Raw genomic sequence first — 17,227 nt, 5'->3', positions numbered from 1 at the left:
TCTGAAGGTTTCAGAAGGGCAAGCTCAGTTCCAGAAAGTCAGTGACAGAGCACAGGAAATACCACTTCATTAAAAAATGCTGGTTGTATTTGTTGGATGTAGCATTACAATATTCTAACTTTACATTGTGTCTCGCCTAAAGAGTAGGAGTTTCATTGTGAGAGGGAAAAGGAGAGGGATATCTTTTCTCTGTCAAAAACGAGTGCTGTTGCTATTGCTATCAGAGCCTTCCAAACTAGTACAATATATTCCTCTTCTTGCAATATTGTCACCAGGTTGAACAGTTAACAAATCATTTAAAAGAAAAAACTGACAAATGCAGTGAGCTTTTGCTCTCCAAAGAACAACTTCAGAGAGATATACAAGAACGAAATGAAGAAATTGAGAAACTAGAATGCAGGATAAGAGAACTGGAACAAGCCTTAATCATCAGCGCAGACAACTTGCAAAAGGTATTGCTTTGTCTAAAATTACCATATATTTATTACTTCCTTATTTTCTTGAGAACAAAACTAATTCTTTTTATTTGCTTCTTATCAAGCAATTAAAATAACTAATTTATAATGTATATTTAAAGGTGGAGGAAAGGAAGCAGTTTGGCACCATCATAGTAAAGGGGGAGTTACCTCTTGAAGTACAGCTGCAAGCTGAGCGGGAAGCTGTGGACAGAAAGGAAAAGGAGGTAAAATACCTGTGAAATGTTTTGTGTTTCCCCTGAAATTCTGAGGTTTTTTATTTTTGCTTTCTGTTGAGTTTTGTGAACTATACCAGTGAAATGTTTTAACTCATCAGTCCAAATCCCTTTGAAATTCTATTATGAGCCGTGATAATTACTGTTATTGTCTGTATTTATGCTTATGACTTACAAGAGCATTTCCAGAATAAAAATTCAGCCCAATTAAAACAAAAACCCCTCATAGTGATTTCAGCTGATCTTTAGTGGGGTTTAAAATTCTATTCAGTTTCAGGATTTAGAGTGTCTCTGATTGCACACTTGTTTGTTCGTGCATACCAAACCAGTTTACTGTAGACGCTGCACTTGAAAATTATAACATTTAATTTTTGGTATGGCTGTCTACTCCTTTTCTATCGTTTGTTTTGGAAATAAAGGTCACAAATCTTGAGGAACAACTGGAGCAGTTTCGAGAGGAGCTAGAAAATAAAAATGAAGAAGTTCAGCAATTGCATATGCAACTGGAAATTCAACGAAAAGAGTCAACTACACATTTGCAAGAACTTGAACAAGAGAACAAGCTATTTAAGGTAACTGTGTAACAGAAATCCCTCATTCTCAGAAATAGTGTCTTGGAAAAAGCCAAGATACCAAATCATTTTCCCTTCTCAATCATTGCATGGTTCAACTTGCCAACTAAAAAGCTCATATAATGACTTCTCATTCCATGCAATCACTTTATTTTAATTCCTATGCCTTAAATATCAATTCAAGACATGCATAAAACGTTATCATAGAATCATAGAATGGCATGGGTTGGAAGGGACCCCAAGGATCATAGAGCTCCAACCCCCTTGCCACAGGCAGGGCCACCAACCTCAGGCCTGGATCTACACAAGATTGCCCAGGGCCCCATCCAACCTGTCCTTGAATACTTCCAGGGATGGGGCATCCACTCCTTCTCTGGGCAGCCTGTTCCAGCACCTCACCACTCTTTCTGTAAAAAACTTACCACTAATATCTAATCTAAATCTTCCTTCCTTTAGTTTTAATCCATTCCCCCTTGTCCTGCCATTGTCTATCCTTTTAAAGAGTTGAATCCCCTCCTGCTTATAAGCTCCCTTCAGGTACTGGAAGGCTGCAATGAGGTCCCCCTGAAGCCTTCTCTTCTCCAGGCTGAACAAGCCCAGCTCCCTCAGCATTTCTTTGTAGGGCAGGTGCTCCAGCCCTCTAATCATCTTCATGGCCCTCCTCTGAACCCTCTCCAACAGTTCCACATCTTTCTTGTATTGGGGGCCCCAGATCTGGACACACTACTCCAGATGGGACCTCACGAGGGCAGAGTAGAGAGGGACAATCACCTCCCTGTCCCTGCTGGCCACCCCTCTTCTAATGGAGCCCAGGATACCATTGGCCTTGCGAGCTGCAAGAGCACACTGCTGGCTCATGTTAAGTTTCTCATCCACCAGAATCTCCAAGTCCTTCTCAGCAGGGCAACTCTCAAGGAGCTCTTCTCCCAGTCTGTATCTGTGTCTGGGATTCTTCCAGCCCAAGTGCAATACCTTACACTTCACAGTGTTGAACCTCATTAGGTTCCCCCGGGCCCATCTTTCCAGCCTGTCAAGATCCCTCTGGATGGCTTCCTTTCCTTCTGGGGTGTTGACCACACCACTCAGCTTGGTGTCATCCGCAGACTTGCTGAGGGTGCACTCAATTCCATCATCCATGTCATTGATAAAGATGTTAAAGAGCACCGGTCCCGTGACTGACCCCCGTAACATGGTTTGGGGTTGGGTTTTTTTTTTTGGTAGGATGAATTGGAAATACTGGGACTAGCTATCCAGAAATCTGAAGATGCCACCATAAAGGATCATCATTTAGTGGCTGGGAGACTCGCTCACATCATGCAAGAAAAGGAGCAGGAAATCGATCAACTTCATGAACAAATTGCAAAACTGCAACAGCAACTTGAAGTCTCAACTGACAACAAGGTACATACTTTTGAAACCTTTTTCAGAGTCCCACTTTGTGTTACTAGCTGTTACAAAACTCCCAAAAACCCTCTCTTCCCCCACTGATTACATTGTCTTCTATTGCTGCCTTAATTTCAAAATTCAGCTGTTCAGTTTCAAGCTACAGTTTAGCCCTAGTCTGTTTTTGCTCTTCTGTCTCTGTTTTTACAAGGATATTTTTTCTTGCATGCTATGTTTTTCTGCCTTGCTTCTGCTTGAGTTATTGTCTTAAATTCTTCATTCCTTATTTGTCTAAAACATTTTAGCAATACACTGTACGTTAGTAGCTGAATTCAATCGCAGTAATTGTTCTGCTGCTTCCCTACTTATTTTCAGCATTAAGTTTCAGTGACACCTGCTGGATCATGGTGGGTTTTATAGGATTTTTTAGCAGTTGAACTTTTGTGCTCCATGAGCTTGTGTAAGTACTTTGTCATCATACCAATGTTGGCAGCATCTCTAATCCAGTTTGAAGCATGGTAAAAGTGAAAGCAAAAGTCTGTGCTGTATTTGAAATGTACAGCAAGAAAGAAGGAAGCAGACTTTTCTTTCTCTTACTGAGATTTAACCCCGCTAGCTTTCTGTTATTTTTCAATTACGTGTATTTATGATAATGAGCTTCATCTTCTTTTGGCTTAGTTCCATTTTATAATGCATTCTATTTCAACAGAAATACTACTTATTTTTCATTGATGTAAGTGGTAGAATAAACAGGCCACTGATCACATTTTTTATAGAAAGAAAGTTTAAACTCTTCAGTAGATGAAGTTTGCATTCTGAATATTTTAAACATGAGAATTTATTAGTCATAAGTTTTGTCCCCATAAGAGATATTAATTAGTATAAGACTAGAAGTTCTATTACCCATCAGCAACTGATTGAACATTAAGGGATCATCCTACTAGGACATATTAAATCTACACTAACAGAAGTCTGACCAAACTGGATAATTTCACTGAGTTTTTAAGTGCAACATTTAGTTATAATGAATCTCAGTGAATAAGAACAAACTTTGAATTGGTTTTAGGAAATTGGATTTAGGTTCCTTCAAGAATCCAGAACAGCTGTGCTTTATAGAGCAACCACAGTAATAGGGTTACATTATTTACTGGTGAGAAAAATACCCTGGATTCAAGTATAATTAATTTTAGTGACTGGTTCTTCTCCTGTCATATGAAGTTTCATTTTCTTAATTTTATCCTCTTACTCAGTTGTGTTTGCCTGCACATTAAATAATTACTCTGCTTGATTATAAGATCAGTATTAAATATGAATAGGTTGTTCTTAGATTAATCCCTTTCCTAATCCCATCAACATCTTCATCTCACTAAGTGCTTTTCTGTTAATTGCCATATTTGCTTTCACGGTCCTTTACTTCATTATGTTATGAAGAATAGAATCTGTTCTGCTGATGTGGTAGCCATTGCCAGAACCACTGTTCTGTTCTTCTGGAGACCAATGACTTGTTCCCATTTTATTTAGTGTTTTTGAACTTCCTCTAGCCTCTGTGGATTTTTAAAAATAATTTCTTGGTTGAGTGATTAGCCCTTTGTTAGTCACATCTTTCATTTATTGTTGCATATACTATAATTATTACAAAGTCATCTTATTATTCTATTTAACTAACTAAACCTAACAAACTGTTGAGAAGTAAAGGGAAAAAGCACAGCTAATTTAGTAATAAATTTAGCCATCTTCCTATGATTCCTTTTTTTTTTTCCTTCTACTTCGTAATTCTGAAAGGTCCTACTAGAGTTCTTACCTATTTTAGATGCCATAACTGATTTAATTTTTTAATATCCCTTTGCAGATACTCTTGACAGATTTCATTCTGCCTCCTTGATTTGCACTGTTCATTTCAGATCTACAGACATCCATTTAAGAAAATGTATCTATTTTTTGTGTCTTAGACTTACTGCTTACAGTTTGGTCTCTTATTTTGACTTTGTAAAGGATATTTTGGCATTCTGCTCCACTCAAATGACACCCTGCTCCCACTGCAATTTAGCAAGCAGATTTTTTAAAATTAATTTTATAAAACTTGATAAGTTGTATTGTTATTACTTTTGATAAGCCTTTTAAAATTAGTGTTCATGAACACTAGTCATTCCGTATCTACTCTTTTATTCCTCATTAGAAGTTGATAGAAGGCTTTTATTTTTTCTGTGTCATAAAGTCATCACGCTCATATTTGCTTAGTTACAAACACTTTTATTAATTTCTTAATAGTTAAAGGATTCATTATTAATCTTATTAATTTCTTGCAATTTTGAGCCACTTGGCCTGTCTTAAATGTCTTTGGAACAAATCAAAGAATGATTTACTATCACTCTAGTAATGTTCTGCTTCACCAGTCTCTCTTTGAAGTTTGTTTGGATAGTCATATGCATTTAAAAAATCAATAATTCAATAGCTTTGTCTCTCTCTACTTTCATTTAAACTATAGAACGAACGAATAATTGTGCTGTGGATGCTGTTTGCCCTGTGTGGTTTTGGGTACATCTGCATATGCATCTGCACACACACACACAGAGGCAAACAGATATTTAGGTTTGTGATAGAAAGTGTCACTGATTCCTGTTCTGTAGTGTCAGACTAAAAGACATGTCATAGTGGCATTTTTTCAACACATTTAACTGAAGTTTTATGTGCATTCAAAATGCATGTCCAACTTAATTGGCTGTCCCCTGTATAAATCTGCTTGACCACATGAATGAATGGTGCTTTTGCATGAAGAGCACAGCGTTTATCTAATCTAACTGAAGATACCTGGCCTGCAGTATGCTAAGCTTGAGGATCCAGTGCCTTTTTTTTTAAAGGAATTTCTGTGTGTAATGCAGGATAATTTATGTGCATGTTTTAAGCTTCAAAAATCCTGGTTTCTTGGAATTCCATAGAGTAAAAACAACATATTAAACCTTGATTGCATAAGAAGATTGAGCAGTACAGACAACATGACAGCTCCACTTGTTTTCAGTTTAATTTTTAGTAAGACAACAGAGCTTTAGACCGAACTACTGGGATAAAGCATTATAAACACTTAAACTTCGGTGTTTTGTGTCTCTCTGCATATTACAAATTTCACTTCATTTGATACTTCACACCTATTTTGTCAGAATGAAGATACCCTGATTCTCAAAACTTCCCAAGACCCATCCCAAAAAGAAATTTAAGTACTTTCTTTTAGAAGATGTTTCATTCTGTGACTGAACTGTTCCTGGGAAGTCCAAGAGAGAAATTATCCGAGGGTTTAATAGTTGCCCATTTTGAAGTTCTCTTGTGGTTTTATTTTCCCAGGTTATTGAAGAGCAAAATGAGCACATACGGGAGCTTGAAGCCCAGGTAGAATATCTGAAAAGTGATCAAGAACATATGAAGAAAAAAAATTATGAGGAAGTAGAACAGTTGAATGATGTAATTGATAAGCTTCAGCAGGACCTGGCAAATATTGAACAAAAAGTACCTACGGACATCCCTGCTTTTCAAGAAGATACTGACAGTCTGAAACACACACTTGAAATAGTTCTGGCAGAAAAGGAGGCTTTGGAGAAGCAAGTAGAAAACATGAATGTAGAGGCATCTCAAAGAAAGAATGAGCTTGAGGAGATGAACTCAAAAATGAAACAACTAAAGCAAGAAATAAGTACGTTAAAAAAAGAGCATGAAAGAATAACCAAGAAGTATAAGTGTGCACTGATGGAAGGTGATAGGGAACAAACAGAAGAGAAGAGCAATGGGAAAACTGGAAAAGTGGAAGAAGACTCACGTGAGAAGATAGGGTTGCCAGATCAAACCCTGCTTCCGTCTTCAGACGGAAATGCGAGAGTCACCATTAGCAAGATGGAGATACAACTGCAGCAACTCCAGACGTCCATTAAGGAAAAAGATTCAGAACTCTGCCAGGCCTACAATGAAATAAAAGACCTAAAGGAGCAAGGCAAAGCTGAAAGAGAAACACTGAAAAATAAGATAGCAGAACTGGAAAAGACACTAGTGGAAAAAGTTGCTGCTGCTCTTGTGAGTCAGGTTCAGCTAAATGCAGTTCAAGAGCAAAAGAAATTCATGCAGGGAAGTCAAGAAGCTTCAAAATGTGTGGAGGAAGCAAGCAAGGATGCCCAGTCAGAGCGTTTGAGTAATACAACTGCAAATGAGATGGAATCAGAATTGTCAGTCTTAACACAGAGGCTTACTGTGCTGGAGGACCAGCTGGCAACAGTGAGTCGTAACTTGGAGCTGGAAAAAGAAAAAGTAAAAATTGCACAAAAGGAAGCTAATGTGAAAGAAGAGAGACTCCTGGAACTCCAGCAGCTACTAGAAGAGGTTCAAGAAAAACACAAAGGAGAGATTCAGAAATACGTTAAGCAACAAGAACTGCAGGCATATCAGGTAATTACATGCCAATTTCTTTTGGCTTCATTTCATTAAAATCTGTTATTATATATAAACGATAGTGAATGAAGCATTTCTTAATGAGACTAGAGATAGGACTGTTCTGCTGTGTGGTAGATCTTTGTTTCTGCATTATCCATGCAGTTACTAGAAGAGAAGGATGTTATTTTAGGTGAACTCCACTATCAGTTTTCATTTTGCATTAAAACATCTTGCCTTTTAATGAATGAAGGGCCACTTTAAATTTTGAACATGCACTTTTTTATTCTTACTTTGAACCAATACAGAAGGGAGTAAATTCTGTGTGGCATGGAGGTAGAGGGGTAAAAACTGAAATTATAAAAGTTATCTATGAAAGGGTTCAGAATAATAAGGGAGCAATAGCAATTTTTCTGTGCAGTTTGGGGGATTTTTTTGTTGATATTTGTTTATGTCTACTCCAATTTTGGTTTACTTTAACTGGCTTTCCCACTTTAATTCTAAACATACTTCCCATCAGTAGTTTTTACTATTATACATCTGTCCTCACTTCCATACACCGCTGGTTATGTTGAATCTGAATTTGAAATCTTCAGTCTATGTGCTTCGTAGCCCCAAAATGGGCTTGATTGCTGAGACCATGAAGTTCAGAGACGTGTTGGAACCCAGTGCTGGACTGGAAGACTTTTTGCCCAAATGCACATTGAATTAATGTCATAAATGTCTTATAAATTCAATATTAGTATCAGACTTAATTTCCTACTCTGTCGTGACCTCTCTCACTGTGCTTTCTACATGGTGTAGCAAATTTCTGCTTGCAGTTCAGTAAATTGTAAGAAGTCAGTCTTTCCTCCTGTGCTTATCCAGCTTGTGGGAGTTAATCTAGGAAAATGGTCTTTCACTCTTAACTTTTGGAGGCTATGTTAATCCAAATAACATCTGTTTGTTTTCCCCTATTCTCTTTTCATTTGTGGCTTTAATAAATTGTTGTGAAAGGCATCAGTATTGCTAATACATGATTCTTTAGAAGATTCTTCATGATTTTTCTATATCTTGTGTTGCAATGTAGGTAGGAGCACAACTTACAGAAAGTCAAAAAGAAAATGAACTCGAACTAGAGAAAGTTAAAGAAGAGGCAGCTGCAGCTAAGGAAGAGCTAAGCAGTTACAGAGAAAAGGCAGAAAAACTTCAGCAAGAACTAGCAGTAAGAACTATAATTGCTCCATAATATATTTAAAACAAATGATTGTACAGGATTTATTGTGCAGTTATGCATGCTATAGCTTTTTAATCTTGTACTGAGAATGCCACTAATAAAATGGTCACTTCTACTGTTGGTGGAATAAAGCTCATGCTGTAGACCAAATCATCAATTTTACAGCCCACTGTAGCGTTGTTACTGTGGATCCAGAGATGTCTTTCTTAGGAGATAATATTTGTTACCATGTGTCGTAACTGCTTTAAAGTAGGATTGACTGAGCTCTAATGGCATAGGGGGCTGTTTGGGTTTGTTGGGTTTTTTGGTTGTTTCATTTATTTATTTTTTAAGCATTTAGAAGGACTGCAATTCAGATTCTCCATGTTTACAGGTGAAAGAAGCAAGTTTGTTACATCTTCAGGAAGACCTGTGCAAAGTCAAAGAGAACCTAGCTCAAGCAGAAGAGAGGCTTGCAAGTTACGTGAGAAAGGACAAGGAAATGACAAAACCAGAGAGCAAAAAGGACACAGGAATATTGTGTGATTCATCAACCAGTGGGTCTACTCTAATTAGAAAAAGCTCATCATCGCAAACAGAGAAGACTGTGGAAATCAACAGCTGTATCCAAACTTCACCAGTCCTTGTTAAAAATGCAGAAATCCAAATTGATTTGCAAAATGGGTGTTCTTCAGAAGAGATTGCAGAGATTGTGAGAGAATTTACTGAAAAAATCGACCAAATGCAAGAACTCCACGCTGCTGAGATCATGGACATGGAGACAAGGCACATTGCTGAATCTGAAGCATTAAAGAGAGAAAAGTTTGTGGAAGTGCAAGTATTGACTGAAGAATGTAATTCTTTAAAGGAAGTCATAGAAACTCTACGAGCTAAAGAGGTGTGTATCCTATTTTATATTAATTGAGATACCTCAGTAAGAGCTTTTGCTCTTGCTACAGAAATTCCCATTTAAAGGGTGTTAAGTGTCAATCACCACGTGTTCTGTGTAAAGTTTTTAAGTGTTCTGCTGTTTCCCCAGAGAGATTTGGAACCCCATTGTTTGGGAATTAAAGTTTGGGAGCATGGTCAACTAAGAGATGCTTCCTTGTACCACTGCCTTGGACCTGTCCTGCTCTGTGAAGTGGGGACAAACGTAGATTGCCTGTTCAACAGAGTCTTTGTTGTCTCTGTTTTGATTGCTTTGATTGCAAGGGAAACTGAACACAGAGGCTCATATTGTTTCCTGCTCCTTATAATTAGCTCCCTCATTATGAGTGGGTGCGGGGTGATTAAAGATTTGATTGTTCTGTTTTCTAAATGTAGGGAATTCCAGTTTCTGCACGTTCTCCACTGTATCAAGCTAGAGATGGAGGTTCTAGTGGTAAGAAACACGTTTTTATGGATTTCAAACATTTATAAATTAAATCTGCTTTTTTAATATTAAGATTGCCATTAAAGAGTCTGTTTGCTAAGAAGCAGGAACAGCTACTCCCCAGATCAAAGCAGAAGCCTGTTGCATTAAGAAAAGGTGCTGAGTGTGCCATGTCTATTAATTTGCTACGAAGGAAAATTACTGGAGTGGAGAGGAGTTGAGTCGAGGCATCAGATATTATCTTTTTTTTTCCCAGTGGAATCACAATATTCTTCTTACATGTTACATTATCCGTTGGGCATAGCTTCATCATCTCTTGATAGAATTAAAGATACAGCTCCCTAGCAGGGGAGATCATGACTGGTACTGACTTCTTCAAGAGCAATAAAAACTATTAATATGATCATTTTCTTAGGCAAAGGCTAAGTACATTAAGAGTGGGGCTGTCAATTGGCAAAACCATGAAAGTCGTTTCTCTTTTAGAACTGAACTAAGATTTTTAAGTTTGAGATTTTGGACATGTTTTTAGTGTTGTTTTGCTGTCACTGCTTTGAAACTGAAAGAGCAAAACTATAAAACGGGTAGTCTCCAGGCTTAGAATAAGCTCTGGTGACTTGCAACCACCTGTTACAACAACAGACAAAAATACTTTTTTGATGCCTGTTCTTCAAAGTTTCACAGTAATCCAGCTTTCATGTTTTCTCTCCTTTTATTTTATAGACTCCAGTTCAGACTGGAGTCAAGGAATGTATCTTGCTCAAACCCAGGGATCTGACACCATATCTGAAGGAGTAGATGAAGGTGAAACTTCAACAGATTTACTTCCAAAAAAAATTAAGGTAAAACAGAACTAATAATTTTTGTTATGGAACAGGAGTGATGCTGCCAAAATCTTAGATTAGCTGCTGCATGAAGAGAGATTTAGATCCGTTTTATTGTCAGGCATTTTAATACATTTTAAAATATATCTGATAAATTATGTGCTTTTTTGCATATTAAATTAGGGTAATTATTAGTGTTCTAACTGTAGGCTTGTTCTCAATTATAAATATGAGAAATAAAACAAATTATAATTTATTGTAATCATGCATCGATGTAATGATCACATATTACACACTTCTACAACTTTTCTTACTGTAGGTGTAGAATAATACCTATATTATGAAAGTGAACAAATGTGTTTATTAGAAACACAAAGAGTATTGTGCTTTTAATTACATTAAAAAAAAAAAAAAAAAAGAAAGGGCAAAGCTTTTGCAGCAAAGCCCTAGCTTAACAGTAAGTTTAAAAAGTGAATGGCAAACCTCACCAGAAACTTCCCAGGACTTAAAATGTCAACTTCCACCAGCAATCATTTTAAAATGTTAGTATTGATTGGACAGATAAACTTTGGGAATTTTCATTGGAAAGTGAGGAAAAATACACCTGTGTAATGAGTTCTAAAGAACTGGGTGACACTTCTGGTTTTCTTATGCTGATCAATTTAGAAGTACCCGTATTCTAATATGTATAAAATGAGGTTATAAATGTTATCATGACAATAATAATAAGAAGAATCAGCACTGTCATAATGGATTTCTTTTTGTATTCATTTTAGGGTTTGCTGAGAGCCGTCCATCATGAAGGCATACAGGTGCTGTCACTCACTGAATTTCCATATGGTGAAAAAGAGATGCCACCCCTTAAGCAAGGACCAGAATCCTGGCTTGAGGAAAGGAAAGCTTTTTTAAACACCGTTTCATCTCTGAAAGACCTAATTGCAAAAATGCAACTTCACAGAGAAGCTGAGGTATAAATAATACCAGAAGATTCTATCTAAATTTAAAAAAAATCATGATATCATAAGATATATTTGCAATTTGGGTTTAAATGCTCTAAATACACTGCTGCAAGACAAAGACTTTGAAAATATGCAAGAAAAATGCATGTCACACTTTCTTTTTGTTAAATTACAGCTTGCATTTGCTGTTCTGTGTGTTGGTAGCGTTTGATTGTATAGATCCACCTTTTAGAAATAATTCTATTTTGAAAGCATGTTTCCAGTAGTGATTAAAGTAGATTCTTTTACATGTTGTTATTTACTGGTCTGATAGAACTTGAATGCTATCAAAAAGATACTGTAGTGTGAGAAAAGAGGGAGAAAGATTGTTTAAAATATAACACAATATTAATCAGTGGTCTGTTAAAACTTACTAGGACTTGCCTGTCTAACAGTCCCCAGTTAGGCTTTTGGATATAAGTAGGTAGTTTCTGATACCTCTGTGTTACCTTCAGCGTGCAAAGTGTGGGGCTGAACTTCCAAGCATTAGAAAATTCTTCATACAGGATACCTGTACGCTACCACAGAGCTCTGTGAGTCTTGGAATATATATGTAATAGCATAAAAATTCAACCAGTAACGTGAATAATAACTACATGGGGCTAAGTTTTCAGTTACAAAAAGCTAAACTGCTTCTATCTGAAACACAGATAAAAGTTTAGCACTTGTACATGCAGAAGAAATCACGTGTACAATAAATATGCCCATTTGTAGGAATGAATGTTATGTAGCTACCGAATGAGAAAAGCTCAATATTCCACTGAAACCCCACACTTTACATAACATTATAATCACCGTTCTTGGTGTAATCCTTGAATTCTGCTGTTTAAATTGTTTTTTACCACTGTAGATTTATGCAAGTGCTGAATCTGCTGAAGGCGTCTCAGACTGGCGAGGAGAACTTCTGCGTGCGGTTCAGCAGCTTTTTGTGAGAGAACAGAACGTTCTTCTTGCTGCGTTTCGAACCGAACTTGCAGAACTGGGCACAAGGGATGCGGTGACATTGATGAGTCAGTTAGAGCACAGACTACAAGAACAGGTAATGTGAAACATACTTCAGTATGTTTTGTCTACATTAGGTTTTAATTGTGAATGTATAAATCCATTTAAAAATATGTGTATTAATAGTAGGTTTGACAGTCTGAGGGTGAAAACAGAAGAACCCCTAGGAAGAAGAGGTGCCTTTGAAAAGAAAAACTGATGTGTTGCAGGAAAGAGATTTTTTTTGGGGTGCACAAACTATAAAACCCCACAGCCTTTAGAGATCAATTTGATTTAAACACAGTTTTTCGGAGCTTGAATTCATTAAGTTAATTAGAATTACGTTACACTGTCTAAGAGAAAAGGTAGCTTTATATATATGAAACAAGTTGTAAGAAGAGGAAGTGATAAGGCTGCTGTCGGACAGAGAGAGATCAGGTATCTCCTCTGGAACCTAGGAGGATTAGTGAGGAAAATAACAATTTGCCATAAAACAGAGCTCTTCTGAATCTGTAATTTTGATGCCTAGTACAGAAATGAAAAAAATAACAAGCAGTTCTTCCCAGTATTATAATATTAACTTAGTTATTACTTAATTGAAAATGTTTTTATGCACTATGAATATATAAATAAATGTAATATCCATGCCACAGGTATTTTAATAAAATCGATATTTTAATATAAATTAAAATCCTTTTAAATATGTTTTGGATGTTAATAGGCTACTAACCAGAGAGCAGCAATAGACTGGCTTCAGAATGCAGACAGAAGAAGTTTGTTGATGGAGGTTCAAGTATTACATGCTCAGATGAACAGTAAGAAGAATAATCCAAAGAGAGAACAAGAGGTTGATTCAAAAAGCCAAGGTGACTTCTGTGGTAACACACATCTATTTCCGAATGCTTTCATGGCAGTGCTCATAATGTTGTAGGTGAAAGAATATTGACGTTCATAGCTCTCTGATTCCAATGCTCACATTCTGAGTTCTTTTTCAATCTTACTGGACTAAGTTTTAAAAAATTGAGAGGTGGTGGAGTCACCATCCCTGTATTTAAAAGGTGTGTAGGTGAAGTGCTTAAGGACATGATCTAGAGGTGAACTAGCCAGGGTTAGGCTGTGGTTGGATGCAATGATCTTAAGCGTCTCTTCCAACCCAGGTGCCTCTGTGATTCTATGATTCTTGTGACTTGTATTAAACTGAAAGTGATACAAAGTTATTTCAGTTGCTGTAAAAATTGGGCTTGTATTTTAAGGCTTTTTTTCTATTTATGTGATTCGGTGTTTAGGTGTAGCAGCTTTAAGTTGGATAGTCAGTCATAATGAGTAAAGTAAGAAGCAATTAGAACGAGCAACAGAAAGCTTGGAGATCAGGTATACTTTAAAAATTAAGGAAGTGCTCATTGTCAGTGTTTTGTCCCAAAAATTTGATCATAAATACACATTCATACCTAACTTCAGTTATGTTGGTTGTAATCCAAATGATACATATTAAATGTGGTTTCGCACGTAGCCTTTAAAGTGTAAGAGTGGAAGTGGTGGTTTGGGAGGTATCCTGGGATAAATGGCACCGTTTTGCTCTCACGCCATTGTTGAAAGAATATATTGTTTTACAGTGCCACCCCTAGTGATAGCCTTGTGGTCATTCTCTGTGCTAGGGGAAGCTTTATCCCAGGAGACAGTGTTGGTTGTTTGCCAAGTAATCTCTGTATTAATGGTACTCTCATCAGAAATGCTGGAATATAATATGCAGCAGAAGCAGTCACAGATACTGGAGATGCAAGTGGAGCTCCGAAGTGTGAAGGACAGAGCAGCTGAGCTTCAGGAACAGCTGAATTCAGAGAGAATGATGGGTGCTGAGCTGAAGAATGAACTTGCACAAGCCAAACTAGAGCTTGAAACAACTCTTAAAGCACAGCACAAGCACTTCAGGGACCTAGAAGCCATCAGGTGCGGCTTTCAGGGACAACCTTTCTGTGTTGATAGTGAAGATGATTTCTCTGTGTTGTCTCAAATCGTAATGTTAATTTTGATAAGGAAGTAAATGCTTCTTAGTTTTTTCCATAAAACATATCTGAGAAGAACTAAACTTATGTTCTATTTGACAAAAAATTTAATGCTGCAGATTTAGAAAATCTGATTCATCGTTTAATGACTTGGCAGAACTTTGTAGATTACCTTATAGCCTTTATAGACCATCAGGAGTAAGATTCTTTTGAAAATTGATGGAAAAATTATTTGTAAAAAATAAAGACAATTCAGGGCATAGATTTTTTTTATTATTATTATTATAAGTTATTATTATTCCCCCCCAAGATAGATGTGTTTTTTCCTTTGATGGATATGGCAGCAAGCTACCTGCTTGCTATTGTCTTTCAGATTTTAGCCAGTGACTGTATTAAGTTGAACACAAGCTGCCTCTGAGCCACCAATGAATGAAAAATGGCAGCTACAAGGTTATCAGGATGGACTCTGTGTCATTTTTGAGCTATGCAGATATTTTAAAATTTATTTTTGAGTTAGGCTAGTTTTTCTAAATAGGCTTTTCACTGTTACTCCTGCATGAACAGTGTTTTCAGTGCACAGGGGGGAATAAATACCAAATAACTGATGTTACTGTGATATGATTAGACCTGTTGTCTAATCTGAAGGTTGCCCGTTTCTCTTTTTAGGAATGAAGTTAAAGAAAAAGCAGCAGAGCTAGACATTCTCAAGGATACAATGGCCAGCGAACAGAAAAAGTCAAGAGATCTACAGTGGGCTTTGGAAAAGGAAAAAGCTAAAATGGAACGCAGTGAGGAAAGAGGAAGAGAAGAGCTTGAGGTATTCCTTAATCTCAGTGCCCTGGAATATCAGGGAGCATGCAAACAGTCTTTTGGTTAAGTTTTCATCTCAGCCTACATTTTTGTCCAATTTATGCTCCATGTTCTGCATTCAACTGCAGTATGACATCATATAGAGGTAAAGAAAGATGTATAGAAGCTCTGTGGCAAAGGGAAAAAAAGAAAAAGGCCTGATGCAAATTCCATTTAAATCAATAAGAATTCTAAAACTGCACTTGTCAGATCTGAGAGGGAAAGATTCTGTTTTGTATAATAGCCCTCAGATGCTCAAGGGGACAGGACACCGCTGACATGGCAGTGTTATGGTCACTGACACCTAGTGCCCACCACATCCAAACTCATTAGAGATAGTATTTAAGAATATTCTTTATGGAGTTCTACTGTTTGTCTCCACTGTGAAAGTCAGCAGTTTTGCCAAACTGGGGAGTTTAGTTTAGGAGAAAAATGCATAACCATCATCTTTAGTACCTCTGCAGTCCCTGATATAGTGAGGCAGAGAGTGGCTATCCTGCTGCAAGTACTGAGACCATAAATATAAAATCACTTTAACAGCATAGATTTGTTTACGTCTTGAAATCTTAACTTCTAAAACTGTGATAGTGATTTACAAGTTAAGAGCTGCTTTATCTTCAACTTGAGAACTACAGATGTTTGAATCCCATGCAAAAGGGTGTTGCAAATATTCTTCTTTTATGAGATGACCTGATTTTAGAATACAGACACCTGTACTATATTGTTGTATCAGATGTGACCACAGCATTCAGAGTATTGTCACGTTAATTGTGACCAGTAAAGCATGTTAAAGGTACAGGTAGCATATAGGCAATTTGTAGGAGATAATTGGAAGTTTATGCAAATGGATTTAATCAATTCTTTTCTTCTGTTGTCTTATGGAAGGATTTAAAATTTTCACTCGAAAATGAAAAACAGAAGAACTTACAGTTAACTGAACTTTTGGAGCAAGAGAAACAGCTGTCAACTAATCTGCAACAGAAAATTGAATCCCAAGAAGCACTCAGTGCTGCCCAGCTGTCACATGAACAAGGGCGTAATTCTGAGCTGCAGGTGCTTCTTGAATCAGAGAAGGTTCGAGCTCTTGAAATAAGCAGTGCCCTAGAAAGGGAAAGAGAGCTATGTGCTCAGCTTCAAAGTGCTGAAGATAAGGGGCAAGCTGGAACAGCTAATCCATCTGAGGAATTACTTAAAGAGCTACAGAAACAAATGGATGAAAAGCATGACCGTGTGGTGGAGTTAGTAAGTGAGATGGAGAAGTATAAACTGGAATCTGTGCAAGTGAGGCAGCAAATGGAAAAAGAAAGGCAGATCCAGAGGAAAGCACTGCAAGCAGAGCAAGATGCTAACATAATAGCACAGAAGAAACTCCACGAACTGGAGTCCAAAGTAGAAGACCTTCAGTGGCAACTTGGGGAAAAGAAGCAAGAAGTTAATAAATTAGGGAATGAAACAAAGAAGTTGCAGGAAATAATCCAAGAACTACAGAAAAAAGAGCAGGAGAATGAAGGAAGAAAGGAAGCCCAGAAGACACCAGGCTACAACCCAGATGAGGTACAGTAGGACTGAAAGCAATGTGCAATTTGTTTTTTAATTCTTCTGTTTAATTAGCATTGTGTGTCACTGTGCCTTTACTCAATCTATAAAATAGCCTGCAGATTACAAAACACAGGCACTAGGGAAAGGGAAAGCATTCCAGTTTTCCTACCTAAAACTGCGCTCTCACCTCCTCTGAGAATGAAGCTGTAAAGCAGTATAGGGAGGAGCATGAGCAGGAGAAATTCTTCTGAATGGATATGCACACTTTGTGTCTCAGTATATAATATTCCCTGCACCCAAGCACAGGAGTGATCTATTCCTACTCAGGAATGCTCTGCTGCTCTTACAGTTCATAAACCACAAGTAGGTTTTGAAATATTTCAAAGTGATCTTCCACAACCTCAATAATTAAATGA

The 17,227-nt window shown here is 37.2% G+C and overlaps 1 protein-coding gene across 1 annotated transcript in view; it reads left to right on the top strand.

The window, feature by feature from the left end:
• The window catches only part of AKAP9 (A-kinase anchoring protein 9), a 109,111-nt gene that overhangs the window by 83,812 nt on the left and 8,072 nt on the right, over window positions 1-17,227 (top strand). The window contains exons 28-42 of the mRNA XM_084260680.1: window positions 276-452; window positions 578-682; window positions 1,111-1,263; window positions 2,485-2,664; window positions 5,983-7,071; window positions 8,123-8,257; window positions 8,643-9,146; window positions 9,572-9,629; window positions 10,341-10,459; window positions 11,218-11,409; window positions 12,290-12,478; window positions 13,142-13,286; window positions 14,148-14,367; window positions 15,090-15,240; window positions 16,158-16,826. Coding sequence (XP_084116806.1) covers window positions 276-452; window positions 578-682; window positions 1,111-1,263; window positions 2,485-2,664; window positions 5,983-7,071; window positions 8,123-8,257; window positions 8,643-9,146; window positions 9,572-9,629; window positions 10,341-10,459; window positions 11,218-11,409; window positions 12,290-12,478; window positions 13,142-13,286; window positions 14,148-14,367; window positions 15,090-15,240; window positions 16,158-16,826 — 4,086 coding nt within the window. The remainder of the gene's footprint in view (window positions 1-275; window positions 453-577; window positions 683-1,110; window positions 1,264-2,484; window positions 2,665-5,982; window positions 7,072-8,122; window positions 8,258-8,642; window positions 9,147-9,571; window positions 9,630-10,340; window positions 10,460-11,217; window positions 11,410-12,289; window positions 12,479-13,141; window positions 13,287-14,147; window positions 14,368-15,089; window positions 15,241-16,157; window positions 16,827-17,227) is intronic.

The sequence above is a fragment of the Gallinula chloropus genome (genome assembly GCF_964237585.1).
Source record: "Gallinula chloropus genome assembly, chromosome: 2".
NCBI lineage: Eukaryota > Metazoa > Chordata > Aves > Gruiformes > Rallidae > Gallinula > Gallinula chloropus.
The sequence above is the reverse complement of the archived record's forward strand: the minus strand, read 5'-3'. Positions and strand labels throughout refer to the sequence as shown.